Source organism: Stegostoma tigrinum, chromosome 8 (assembly GCF_030684315.1).
Source record: "Stegostoma tigrinum isolate sSteTig4 chromosome 8, sSteTig4.hap1, whole genome shotgun sequence".
NCBI classification, from domain to species: domain Eukaryota; kingdom Metazoa; phylum Chordata; class Chondrichthyes; order Orectolobiformes; family Stegostomatidae; genus Stegostoma; species Stegostoma tigrinum.
The window spans coordinates 87067351-87081150 of NC_081361.1; the positions used below are offsets into that span (position 1 = coordinate 87067351).

Consider the following 13800-nt stretch of genomic DNA (forward strand, 5'->3'; position numbering starts at 1 on the left):
ACTTCCTGAAAGACTGCAGAAGATTGAAGACTATATTCCCGAAATTTTCTGGTTTGGAAATCTACTTTTGTTTTTGAATTGCCAACATTTTCTGCTCCTCAGGTCTTAAATGAAATTTGAATGTTGAGAATCAAAAAGGAACAGTATTCTGTCTTGTACCTTCATTGAGTTTTGTGTATCCAAAGTAGGAAAAAAGATAACAATGGATTGAAATTAATAAAAATGGTGGATATTGTAAATCAGGAACAAAAACAGAAGTTGCTGGAAGAGCTCAGCAGGTCTGGTAGCATCTGTGAAGAAAAATCAAAGTTAATGTTTCTGCTCCGGGAGGAAGGGTGACCTGCTGGATTGAAATTTTAATGTTTGCAGTAGGAGTCTTCTCTACCAGCTAGAGGACTGGTGAGAGGCCAAAAGCAGCCTTCCTTCCAGGCCTGTTGGTATTAAGTTGCCATCAGGCAGTTAAGTGGTCAGTATCAGATCTTCCTCTGGAGCAAGAACTCTAGGGGCTGAAACTTCAGCCTCTGTTTCTGGACATCTGCACTGATGTCAGCGCTTGCATCTGTCTGCCAACAATGCATACAGCATGGGCCCAGGATCAGTGGGGGTTTGGGGACAGCATAGAAAAGGTTGAGAGAATATCCAGGGGGGAGCTCTGAGATGTGGGCAGGTGTGTGGCCTTAATCTATTCTTCTCTGCACAACCAGCGACACCCCTTCATTGCAATTGTTATTGGCCAAGCACTGTGCTTTTAAATAGGAAATCAACCCATTCCCGCTCCGTCTCCCAAGAGCCTGCTGATGCTTGTTGTTTCAGCTACCCTGCTCAGCATGGTTGAATACCAGCTGTGATGGGTTGAGGCCATTAACTTCTATGCTATGTTTGTATAGCAGTAGCTAAAAATACTGATGAAAAGACAGTAAACACAGAATTTAACAGTCATAAAGTTGTTAAAATTGAGTGACCGTATCAAATTTGAAGGTTTGTGTTTGTTTCTGATTAGTGGCAGTATTTGCAGAAATGTTCGTGAGCTGGAGCTCTAAAATTAGCATTGCTAACTTGAGATAATAGGAACTGCAGATATTTGAAAATCTGAGGTAACAAGGTGTGGAGCTGGATGAACACATCAGGCCAAGCAGCATCAAAGGAGCAGGAAAGCTGATGTTTCGGGCCTGGACCCTTCATCAGACTTGCTGACTTAAACTGTGATTGTGGTTCATGATGTGTCATGTTGAAATATTAGAATAAGTGATTTGTGTAGCAACAGAATTCCACTAAAGGTAGTAACAGTAACAATTTAAAACAAAGATGAGCAATTGACTTGCAGAAAAACTGTTGAAGGCCACATAGCTAAATGTTTAAATAGTTTATGGACAACATAAGATATGCAAGCAGTTCTGGTTTGGCTTTTTTAATTTGCCTTAGTTTTTAATGAAAATATGAGGTGGGAGGCTCCGGAAATCGTGTGGGAAGGTCATTTACCATGAAGATGGACAAGTGTTATAACTTGGGTATTACTTAGGCAGTAATGTGTTGAAACCCCTGTAATCTGTTTAACCAGAGTAGACAGCCTTCAAATTGGTGGGATTGTAATTGATATCACTGGACTATCTCAGGAGGAAGTACTTGAAAATCTCTGTACTAACAAGAACTCTTTGTAGCTTTCAAAATAGTGAAACTTGGGTCACATCTTGTCTTTCTACTATATGAAAAAAGAATCTGTACTTTAAACTATATACTTTTTGACAGAGGTATTGGTGAGCAATATTTCTGACCTGGCCAGGGAATTTTTTCCTTTATATACTGTTTTGAACATAAAATACACTTAAGGAATGTAGTCGCAAGGAAAATGAGGAATGTCAGTGGTGTGTCCTCAGGATTGCAAGGAAATCTGCTGAAAGGTTTTACTGAAAATTGTAGAACTAATTGACTACAGTGTTGGAACACTCAAAGTTTATTCCCTACTTGATCAGAAATTCCAAACTTTGCTTGAGAAAACTTTTGCGACCAAAATTTGTACAAGTAATAAAAGTTTAAAATATTAAAGTGATTGCAGAATTCTTGCCATTGAATAGGATTGAGACAGTAATCATCAACTATTAAGAGTTTACCAGCTGATCATCTTGATTTTAAGGTCAGATAAACAGTAACTGAAAGAATGCATGGAACTATGATAGCCCAAAAAATCAATTTTTGCAGCAGTTGAAATAGATCAATTGCTGAAGTAGCCTTTGAGAAACAAGAAAAGGAAGTAACTGAAGATACAATCTGGAAGAGAAACCTATTGACATATTCATGAACTGTTCTACTCATGTAGTGTTTAAAAATTCTTTGACTGGATGTGGGCAGTGCATCTCTTAAAAACGGTTGAAAATGATGAGCTGCCATTTTGAATCACGATAGCCTTGGAGGCTGGTAGCACTCGTGGTTGTGTTACGGGAGTTCCAGTAACTTGATTCAATGACAGAAGGAATGGCCATTTAGTTCCTAGTCATTATGATGTGTACAAAAATAGCCTGCTGGAAAAGCTCAGCAGGGATGACAGCATCTGTGAAGAAAAATCAGAGTTAGCTAATTGGGTCCAGTGACCATCGTTCTGAGGGAGGGTCACTGGGTGTGAAACATTAACCCTGATTTTTCTAGTGAGTTTTGAGAAGATTTGTAGCTCAGGTTGAGGTTCTGGAAGTGAGTTTGCTCGCTGAGCTGGAAGGTTCATTTTCAGACGTTTCGTCACCATTCTAGGTAACATCATCAGTGAGCCTCCGACAAAGCGCTGGTGTTATGTCCTGCTTTCTATTTATTTGGTTAGGTTTCCTAGGGTTCGTGATGTCATTTCCTGTGTTCGTAATGTCATTTCCTGCATTGGTGATGTCATTTCCTGTTCTTTTTCTCTGAGAAAAAGAACAGGAAATGACATCACCAACCCAAGGAAACCGAACCAGATAAATAGAAAGCGGGACATAACACCAGCGCTTTGTCGGAGGCTCACTGATGATGTTACCTAGAATGGTGACGAAACATCTGGGAACAAACCTTACAGCTCAGTGAACCAGCTCACATCTCGAACACAATAAAGACCCACTCTCTTGTGGACTGAGAGGACGAGAGTGCAGTCTTGGAGGTGAAAGGAGGACGTCGGGTTGGCTGTGCACCCTTGCGACCAGTGGATCTTAATGCTGGCTTCGGCCTAACGCTGGTTCAGGGGAGCAGCCAACCTGCAACGATGGCTGCGGCAAGTGCTCGTGCCCCAGGTCAGGGGGTCCGGAACACCATCCGTGTTTCCGTAAAGAAGGTGGATGAAGGTGCACCTGTGGACCGCACCTTCTTCGTGAAGAGGGTCCTGTTGGACTGTTGTGGGTTCGCTGCTGCGGACATTTACTGCCTGCAGGATTTCCCCGGAGGGGGTTTTTACGATGTGACCTTCCGGAGTGCCAAGCTTTGCGAGCGCTTCCTGGAGGTTTTCAAGGAGAAAGGAGGTGAGGGCCCCCTCTCTGTACTGACCGCTGTCCCGCTGTTTGTGATGCCAGCGCAGAGGAGCCGTATGGTGACTGTACACATGTACAACCCGCATGTGCCAGCAGTTGATGTCCTGACCTTCCTCGGAAGGTATGTGAAGGTGGAAGGGGACCTAACTGACATCGTGGACCCCTTTGGCATCTGGACGAGTAAGAGGCAGGTCAAGGTGACGCTGAGGATGGGCGCAGACGGGAATGTCGCACACCCACCGTCCAGCTTCGCGATCGGCGGGAGCAGGGGCTACCTGACCTATGCAGGGCAACCTAAAGTCTGCCATGCCTGTGGTAGGTCAGGTCACATGGCGGCCGACTGCAAAGTCACCATCTGCAGGAACTGCAGGGAGGAGGGACACCTTGCAAAGGATTGCCCACGAGAGAGAAGCTGCAACCTTTGCGGGGAAGCGGGCCACTTCTATAGGGCATGCCCGCGGCGGGGTACCACCTACGCCCAGGTCGCCGGCAGGGGAAATGCGGGGCCAGCCCCCCCGGAGGAGAGGAAGGCACCAGGGCCCAGCAAGGACCCCACTAATGTGCAGGAGGGCCAGGCCGTGCAGGAGGGCCCAGCCCTGCAGGATGGGCCCGAGGCCAGCAAAGCACCCCTGCAGGCTCCGATCCCCCCCGACAACCCGGAGCCAATGGAGGCGGCGACAGGCGACCCAGGGGAGTGGACTACAGTCCGGAAAGCGAGGAGGAAGGTGCGTCGACGGGCCCAGGAACCGCAACAATCAGGAGGGAAGAGACAGCTACAGGGGGGCTATAAGAGCTCCTCTGACGAGGAGGATTCGGAGAGGGCCCACCCGAAGCAGAAGTTAAAGGTCTCGAGGGGGAAGGAAAGCAGCACCCCGCTTCCAGGTGACGGGAGGCGTCCTGAGGCTCACTCCGACACCCAGTCAAGTGCCGCTGGAGCACTGGAGGGCCCCCCGGAACTTCCAGGCGGGAAGGAGGAAACAGCACGTCCCCAGCCTGATCCGGAGCCGGACCCTCCTGCCTCCGCACCCCTGACGGGGGGATGCCACCCGGAAGGCAGCACAGACGGTTTCCTGAGCCCAGAGAGCGTCCAGCAGTTAGCCCGGGCAATGGGCATGAAGGGACAGATGGAGGGGCTGGACCTTGGACTTGGGGAGGGTACTGCGGTCACTGCCCACAATGGGGGTACGAATTGCGAGCATTAATGTGCGCAGCGTCAAGTCAACCGCGAGATGTGTGTCCACGTTGGCCTACCTGACCACCATCAAGGCGGACCTCCTGTTTCTGCAGGAGTGCGGGATACCGCACCTCGGCAGGTACGGGAAATGGTCCGGCGCCTGGACCTGTGGGCCTTCGATCTGGTCGGGGGGTAACGACTGTCGCTCCTCGGGCCTGGCTATTCTGCTGCGGGGGCACAACTTCACCATCTCTCAAGTTCAGGAGGTGGTGGGGGGGCGCCTCCTAGTGGCTGACATCACCTACAGGAATGCTCCCCTGAGGCTGATCAACGTGTACGCCCCAGTGGTACGGAGTGAGCGGTTGGACGTCCTGCAGCGGCTTCCACCCCTGCTGGCTACGTCCAGGCCGGTCATCCTAGGCGGAGACTTCAACTGCATCATTGATGCAGATGGAAGATCCGGCGTGGGGACAGCGGGTGGGGGGAGTCAACTGGACGTCACGTCCAGATTCCTGATGGGCACGGTGAAGGACGCCAAGCTGCTCGACGTCTTCAGCACCCCTGCAGACGGAGCGCAGCAGAGGTACACCTGGTCGCGGCCAGACGGGTCTATCCGCTCAAGGATAGACTTCCTGTTTGTGTCACGGACGTTCTCGGTCAGATCCACTGGTGTCGAGCCGGTGTTCTTCTCTGACCACTGCCTCCTGTTGGCCGACTGTCACTTACAGGACGACCAGCCGGCCGGCAAGGGGACGTGGAAGCTCAACACGACTCTGTTGACCCCAGAGAACGTCGAGGAGCTTAAGAGGGAGTACACCGGTTGGAGAACCGTGAAACCCCTCTTTGAGTCTCCAGGCGACTGGTGGGAGACGGTGAAGGAGAACATCAAGAGGTTCTTTGTCCTCAAGGGTGTTCAGAAGGCAAGAGAGAGGCGGGGAAAGCTGTCGCGACTCCAGAAAAGGGTGCAGAACCTGCTCCTTCTGCAGTTGATGGGGGTCGATGTCACGGAGGACCTCCGCGAGGTGAGGGGCCAGCAAGCCTCGCTCTTCGCCGCGGAGGCCTCCAGGATAATCTTCCGGTCCAGGGTCCGCTCCGTGGAGCAGGACGAGACGTGCTCGCGTTTCTTCTTTCAGAAGGTGCACAAAGAGAGCTCTGTGCTTAGCCGGCTGAAGGAGGACGACGGCTCGGTGACGTCGTCTCGGCCCGACGTTTTGAGGATCAGCAGATCCTTCTATGCCGGACTGTACGACACGAAGCCCACGGACAGCACGGCCTCCGAGTCGTTCCTGTCGTCTATCACGGAGGTCTTAGACGACGGCACGAGGGAGTGGCTGGACCGGCCGATATCCCTGGACGAGCTGGCCAGAGCCCTCAAGTCCTTGCAGAGGAATAGGACTCCCGGAAGTGATGGCTTACCGGTCGAGCTGTATTCTGCTCTGTGGGGCCTGGTCGGCCAGGACCTGCTGGAGGTGTACGATAGTGCGCTTCGGGCAGGGGAAATGTGCAAGTCCATGAGGAAGGGCATCATCACCCTCATTTACAAGAGGAAGGGGGAGAGGGAAGAAATTAAGAATTGGCGTCCCATTTCACTTTTGAACGTGGACTACAAAATCCTGGCCAAGGTCATTGCCAACCGGGTCAGGTCTGTCCTGGAGTCGGTGATTCACCCTGACCAAACCTGTGCTGTGCCGGGCAGGAAGATCGCTGAGAGCCTCGCGCTCATCAGGGATACGATCGCCTACGTACAGGACAGGCGGGTGGACACCTGCCTCGTCAGCCTGGACCAGGAGAAGGCCTTCGACAGGGTCTCTCATGCTTACATGAGGGACGTCCTCTCCAAATTGGGGTTCGGGGAGGGCATCCGCAATTGGATCCAGCTGCTCTACGCCAACATCGTTAGCGCAGTCTCGATCAACGGGTGGGAATCAGACAGTTTTCCTGTTAGATCTGGAGTCAGGCAGGGCTGCCCGCTCTCTCCTGCCTTGTTCGTGTGCTGTGTGGAGCCCTTCGCCGCCTCCATCAGGAAGGACGTGAGCCTGAGGGGCGTGACTATCCCAGGCAGCGGAGGCCTTCAGGTCAAGACCTCCCTGTACATGGATGATGTCGCCGTCTTCTGCACCGATCGTCGGTCGGTGAGTAGGCTGTTGGACATCTGCGGCCAGTTTGAACTGGCCTCGGGTGCCAAAGTCAATAGGGGTAAGAGCGAGGTCATGTTCTTCGGGAACTGGGACGACCGCTCCTTCATCCCCTTCACCGTCAGGACAGACTACCTGAAGGTGCTGGGTGTTTGGTTTGGTGGAGCTGGGGCATGCACTAAGACTTGGGAGGAGCGTATCTCCAAATTTAAGCAGAAGCTGGGCAGGTGGACGCTCCGGTCCCTCTCCATCGCGGGTAAGAACCTGGTTGTCAGGTGCGAGGGGCTTTCGGTACTGTTGTATGTGGCGCAGGCCTGGCCTATTACCTGGACCTGCGCCGCTGCGGTCACCCGGGCCATCTTCCACTTCATTTGGGGGTCGAGGATGGACCGGGTCCGCAGAGATACCATGTACAAAGACCTGGGAAATGGGGGAAAGGGCGTACCGAACGCCACCCTCGCCCTGACGGCTACCTTTGTGTGTGGCTGCATCAAGCTGTGCGTAGATCCTCAGTACGCAAACACCAAGTGTCACTACTTACTGAGGTTCTACCTGTCCCCGCTGTTGCGAAGGATGGGCCTGGCCTTGTTGCCACGGAACGCTCCGAGTAGTTGGACCGTTCCGTACCACCTGTCCTGCGTGGAGAAATTTTTGAAAGGAAACACCTTTGACCACAAGGCCGTCAGGCAGTGGTCAGCACGTAGTATCCTCAGGACCCTTCGGGAAAAGGAGAGGGTGGATCCCGTCGTGTGGTTCCCCATGCAGACTGCCAAAGTCGTTTGGCAGAATGCCTCATCGCCAGAACTTTCAAACAAGCACAAGGACATTGCTTGGCTGGCGGTGAGAGGGGCTCTGCCAGTGAGATCCTTTATGCATGCCCGGAATCTCTGCACCACCGCACGCTGCCCTCGAGGTGGCTGCGGGGGGGACGAGACTGTTGATCACCTCCTTCTGGAGTGTGCCTATGCGCAGGAGGTCTGGAGGGGGATGCAGTGGTATTTGTCGAGGTTCGTCCCGAGCAGCTCCGTGACGCGGGACTCCGTGCTCTACGGGCTGTTTCCGGGGACGCACACCGAGACCAACATCAACTGCGCCTGGAGGACCATCAATGCGGTGAAAGACGCTCTTTGGTCTGCCCGCAACTTGCTGGTCTGCCAGCTGAAAGAACTGACCCCGACCGAGTGTTGCAGACTGGCGCACTCCAAGGTCCAGGGCTACGTGCTGAGGGACGCGCTAAAGCTTGGGGCAGCCGCCGCCAAGGCGCGGTGGGGAAAGACCACCGTATGAGCCCCCTCGTCCAGAAAAGGGAAAAGAATCCTATCTGGTAACTGGGCCCAGCTGGCGCCTTCCCCAACTAGTCAGGGGGCCAACTGGGACTGTGCGGGGTGACGACTGCTGGGGTATTTTCTTTGCTTTGTTTTTTTTTTCTGTTTTGTTTTTTTTTCCTTTAGTTGGTGTATGTACCCCCTGGGTAACCCGGAGCGGCTTGCATGACTGGGTAGGTGTGTAAATATGTTTTATTTTTTGTACATCTTACGAATAAAGTATATTTTTTCAAATAAAAAAAAAGGTGACGAAACGTCTGAAAATGAACCTTCCAGCTCAGCGAGCAAACTCACTTCTACAACCTGATTTTTCTTCACAGATGTTGCCAGACCTGCTGAGCTTTTCTAGCAACTTATGTTTTTGTTCCTGATTTACGGTATCCACAGTTCTTTTGGTTTTTATTCAGTATGGCGTGTAATTTGGAGAGAGGTTTGCAGTAAATACTTTGTCTGGATTACTATGGGTTCAATTTCTGAGTCAGTTCATAAGTTGATTTGTACAAGCTGGAAGACAATGTAGGACAATACACATTTGTAAGTACAATGAAACATTCGTCTGTCAAACCTTTAATATTAATACACCCCTATGTAGAATCACGTGTAAGTATGAGTGCTCATAAATCAGACATTTGTAAATCATCTGTTGTAATATCTCCATGGACCTGATACCCTTGATCTTCTAGATGCGAGAGGTCACGGGTTTTGGTGGGGGATGTTGAAGGATGCACTGCTGAATCAGACAAGCAGGCCCACAAGCAAAGATATAATAAATTAAGGTTGATGTGAAACACCCTATAAAATACACTAGAAATAGTTCTTGTCTGAAGGTAACCTCTAAAGCACATTCAGAACTTCTATCATTGCCTTTGGTGAATACATACTCTGAACAAACCTCCCTTTATAAGCCGTAGTGTTCCTACAGTGTGGAAACAGGCCATTTGGCCCGGCATCCCACCCAGACCCACCCCCGATCCTATCCATGTAACTCTGCATTTCCCATACTAATCTATCTAGCTTACACATCCCAGGACACTTTGGGAAATTTAGTGTGACCAGTCACCTAACCTGCACATCTCTGGACTGTGGAAGGAAACCAGAGCACCCGGAGGAATCCCATGCCCTCTTGGGGAGTACATGCACACTGTACACAGACAGTTGCCCAAGGGTAGAATCAAACCTGGGTCCCTTGTGCTGAGGCAGCAGTGCGAGCCACTGTGCCACAACATTTTGTATATTGCTACTCCATGTTTAACTTATGACCACCCTTCTGTTCTATTCCATCTTTACCAACGATATTGAATCTTTTTTTTTGAAAAACCATCATATGGGACACTATCAGCAGAAGGAAACCTAGTTTGTAATCAGATGCAAATTCAGTCCAGTGCCTTTTGTTACAGTATGCCTTTCCTCATGGTCCATCTACTCAGAACCAACTTTGAGTGGCTATAGAAAGGAGACACATTTGTCAGAGCGAAAAGGCTGCAAAGGAGTTGTCTCAGGGGAATGTGAGGAAATGAAACATTAAAAGTAGAACAGTCGGAATACTGGAAGGAAGATTTTAAAAAAACAGATTTTCTTGCTGCTGGAGGATCTATCAAAATACATTAAACAGTAGACAATGTGAGTTTGAAAATATGAGCTTTCAAACATGCCATCACATTTCAGTGAAGAACAATAAAATGTAGATTGGCAGGGCTGCAACAAAACTTCAAATGCATAGATTTCTCTGTATATGTATGTATGAAGAGGCTGCAGTAATATGTTTGGATACGTGTGGATCTGCACTCTGCAACTGTAATTTGTGATATTCCAATTGGTATCATTTAATGAACGTTTGTTAGATACCTTTTAAACGGTAATAACATAATGTCAGGAAAATACATTTTACCATTTTTGTTACATCCATTAGTCTCCCTTAGCATTTCAGTGTAAGATATTTTGTATCATTACCGCATGGCTAAAACATTTCATTTCTGTATGACTTCTAAAGAAATATTTGTCTGAAAATAAGTTTTTGTAGTTCAGCATGCAACAGCTGTTGAAGTGTAGACAGCCTGTGTTGCAGCGAAACTTGATATAACGAAGAATGTTTCCAAGCCAGTCGATTAATGTAAATTTGGAATAGTTGTTATGCATAATCCACCGAGGGGTTTATCACTAGACTCTTGTCAGTGGAAACTCTTTAGTCAGCTTACAAATTGGTTGCACTTGCTTTCATCTGTTCTAACACAGTTCCAGGTTGTGACTTGTTTTTCAGGTAGAAACAAAATGACATTTTAATGGCCTTGTTTACTTTGATCATTTCAACATTTCTGTCTTGCTGTTGTGATACAATACAAATTACTTTTACAGAATTTGGCGGCCTGACTCAGAATTGTTTTTATAGTTTGGTTGCTGTGGCAATTCTCAGTCTTCCATGAAACCATCATCTCCTGGGAAACAGAAACTTATGCAGCTGTCTTTGGCCTTTTGACATTAAGTATGTCTATTATGGGGCCTCTGAAGAAAAGTTTGTTCTGATTTTGTTGCTATTATCTGAGTAGAATTGACAAACGGAATCTGTATGGAGCATAGGAAATAACAGAAAGTGGCTGAAAATCTTTGAGTTATAGGCACTGATTTTGATGTCAGAGTTTTGTGATACACTTAATGTAATTTTCCTTTCTGTCAAATACAGAGCAAACAAATATTTGTAAGTAACCCCCAAGGTTTACAGAGCCTTCATGATCTCATGATTTCTTCCCAGTAAGCACATCTCTGCATTGTAGCATCTACAACAGCTCTAATCCTTGTGATCATGTATGTTAAAGTCATGTTTAGAAAAAAAAGCTTAGGATCACAATATCAAGTGGTTGTAACTTAATGATCAAGTCAACAAAAAGATCCTAGTAGGGCATGACTGTTAGGGAAGAAAGCATTACAGAATTTGGTTCTGTTGTGGCCTTAAATTTGCAGTGCATTATACACTCTTCACTGATTTACTAAAATACTATCTAACTGGAAGTGAGAATGGTTAGTTGTGAAGACAGATCTTGTCTGGATGAATGGAAGCTTTTCAGCCATATCCCTTTTGGGACAACTTTGAAAGCTAAACACAGCAGAGGAACACAGCTTACGCCAGATGACCAATATCATACTACATCATTTTCAGCATCGTAATTTAAAAAGCACAACTTCTTTGAATGCAGTTGTTAGTCTAAAACCTGGCATTTGCCTGTGATAGTTATTGTCCATTAATACTATAATTGCATGTTAAAACTTTTAAGTAGTAATTATTCAATTTATCATGTTATAAAACTACATTTAAGTAGCTGGCTTTGTATGTTGAGAATACATTCTTGGTGTTCCATCCTGCTGTATCTTAGTAAAATTAAACTAGAAGGCATAAAGTTAAATACATTGGATCTCCAATGAGATCTGAGGTTTCAGGTGCATAGCTCTTTCAAATGCCATGAACAGGTGCAGAAAATAGCCAAGAAGGCTTATGGAATGCTGGCAATCATAACTAAAGGGCTGGAATATAAGTATACAGACATAATGCTAGAGTGAGACAAAACCCTAGCTAGTCCCCACTTCAGAGTGCCATGAGCAGATCTGGGCACCGCACCTTCGAAAGGGTGTTTTGGCCCTGGATGAGTTCAACACCATCTTTACAAAGAGGATATCGGGACTTCAGCGGTTATGAGGAGAAATTAGGCCTTTATTCTCTAGAATTTAGAGGTAATCTAATCAAGGTCTTCAGGATATCAACAGGGAAAGACAAGGTATATCAAGATACCATTTACACTGAATATTCTACAACCAGGGGACATAGTCTGAGAATTAGGCCATTGCTTGGCGATATTAGAAAGTACTTCTACATGCAAAGAGTAGTAGAAGTTTGGAACTCTCTTCTTCAAATTGTGGCCAATGCTAATTCAATTGTCAAATTTAAATTTGACATGGACAATTTTTTATTATGCAGTGATTTCAAGAGACAGGGGCCTAAGGCAGGCATATGGAATTAGATCACAGGTCAGCCATGATCATCTTGAATAGCAGAGCAGGCTCGAGGGGCTGGATGGCCTACTAATGTTCTTATATACATGTTAATTATATGCCGCACTTGGGTACCCTACTTGTTGAGTTGGTCATCAAAATAAGAAAATTACTATAGAGCAGTAAAACTTGTCAAGGAGACATTGACCATTGCAAGATACCTAGGAGCAGTGTTATCAATTTTGTTTTGTGAAAGATTTAGCAACTTGGTGATGAGATGAAAAACATGGTTCATCACAAAGTTAATTTGAAATATAATACTGAATCAATAACGTCCTCTATTCTCCATTGTTCGTAGTTCATCAAACATTATTTAAATCACAATTTAAAATCAGGAAACTAGGTAAATCTTATTGCGAAAAATCTTGTCCACAATTTTTTTGTGACGAAACTACTTTCTAGAGCACTGATCGTTCCCAATAGGAGCAGTAATGAAAGTTACATGAAACTGTGCAAAGAGTATTACACGAAAGAACAAACTTGCTGCACTAAAATGATGCTATTTCTTTTTCGCTCCATCTCTATAGGTGACACTGAACTTGAGACCCATTTTCTCTGTTGAAGTCCATCAGAAGCCTTTGGTATTTGTGCTGAATTCTCCCAGACCTGTGCTGTGGATCATAAAGGCAGAAAGACTGGCACCAGGAGTACAGCGTTTGTTCCATGTAAGTTGAACAATTTCTGTAAATGTGACTGCATTTTTCTTAAAGCAAGTGCATTAAATTATCGCACAGAACAAGAAGCCAGCCACAGGAAGAAGACATTCCACATTAAGCAGAGGTTCACCTGCACATCTGCCAATGTGGTATACTGCATCCACTGTACCTGGTGTGGCTCTCTCTACATTGGGGAAACCAAGCGGAGGCTTGGAGACCGCTTTGCAGAACACCTCTGCTCAGTTCGCAACAAACAACTGCACCTCCCAGTCGCGAACCATTTCCACTCCCTCTCCCATTCTTTAGATGACGTGTCCATCATGGGCCTCCTGCACTGCCACAATGATGCCACCCGAAGGTTGCAGGAACAGCAACTCATATTCCGCCTGGGAACCCTGCAGCCTAATGGTATCAATGTGGACTTCACCAGTTTCAAAATCTCCCCTTCCCCAACTGCATCCCTAAACCAGCCCAGTTCGTCCCCTCCCCCCACTGCATCCCAAAACCAGTTCAACCTGTCTCTGCCTGCCTAACCTGTTCTACCCCTCACCCATCCCTTCCTCCCACCCCAAGCCGCACCCCCATCCACCTACTTCCCTGGACTGACCTACCCCCTCCCTACCTCCCCACGTATACTCTCTCCACCTATCTACTTTACTCTCCATCTTCGGTCCGCCTCCCCCTCTCCCTATTTATTCCAGTTCCCTCTCCCCATCCCCCTCTCTGATGAAGGATCTAGACCCGAAACGTCAGCTTTTGTGCTCCTGAGATGCTGCTTGGCCTGCTGTGTTCATCCAGCCTCACATTTTATTATCTTGGAATTCTCCAGCATCTGCAGTTCCCATTATCTCAGCCACAGGAAGAAACTAGGTTCTAGAAGAATGCGGTTTTATGACGAACCAGTTCTGATATCTGGGGATTTTTCAGTTTTCACTTCCATTTTGCGAGCACCATTTTTTAAAAAAATGTACTAATTTCCTTCAACTCCTC

The 13800-nt window shown here is 47.4% G+C and overlaps 1 protein-coding gene across 4 annotated transcripts in view; it reads left to right on the plus strand.

Annotated features, from left to right (window-relative positions):
- The window catches only part of tgfbr3 (transforming growth factor, beta receptor III), a 193169-nt gene that overhangs the window by 89449 nt on the left and 89920 nt on the right, over positions 1–13800 (plus strand). For all 4 annotated transcript variants that reach the window (XM_048539072.2, XM_048539074.2, XM_048539073.2 and 1 more), the window contains exon 4: positions 12682–12819. In XM_048539072.2, the coding sequence (XP_048395029.1) occupies positions 12682–12819 (138 nt within the window). The remainder of the gene's footprint in view (positions 1–12681; positions 12820–13800) is intronic.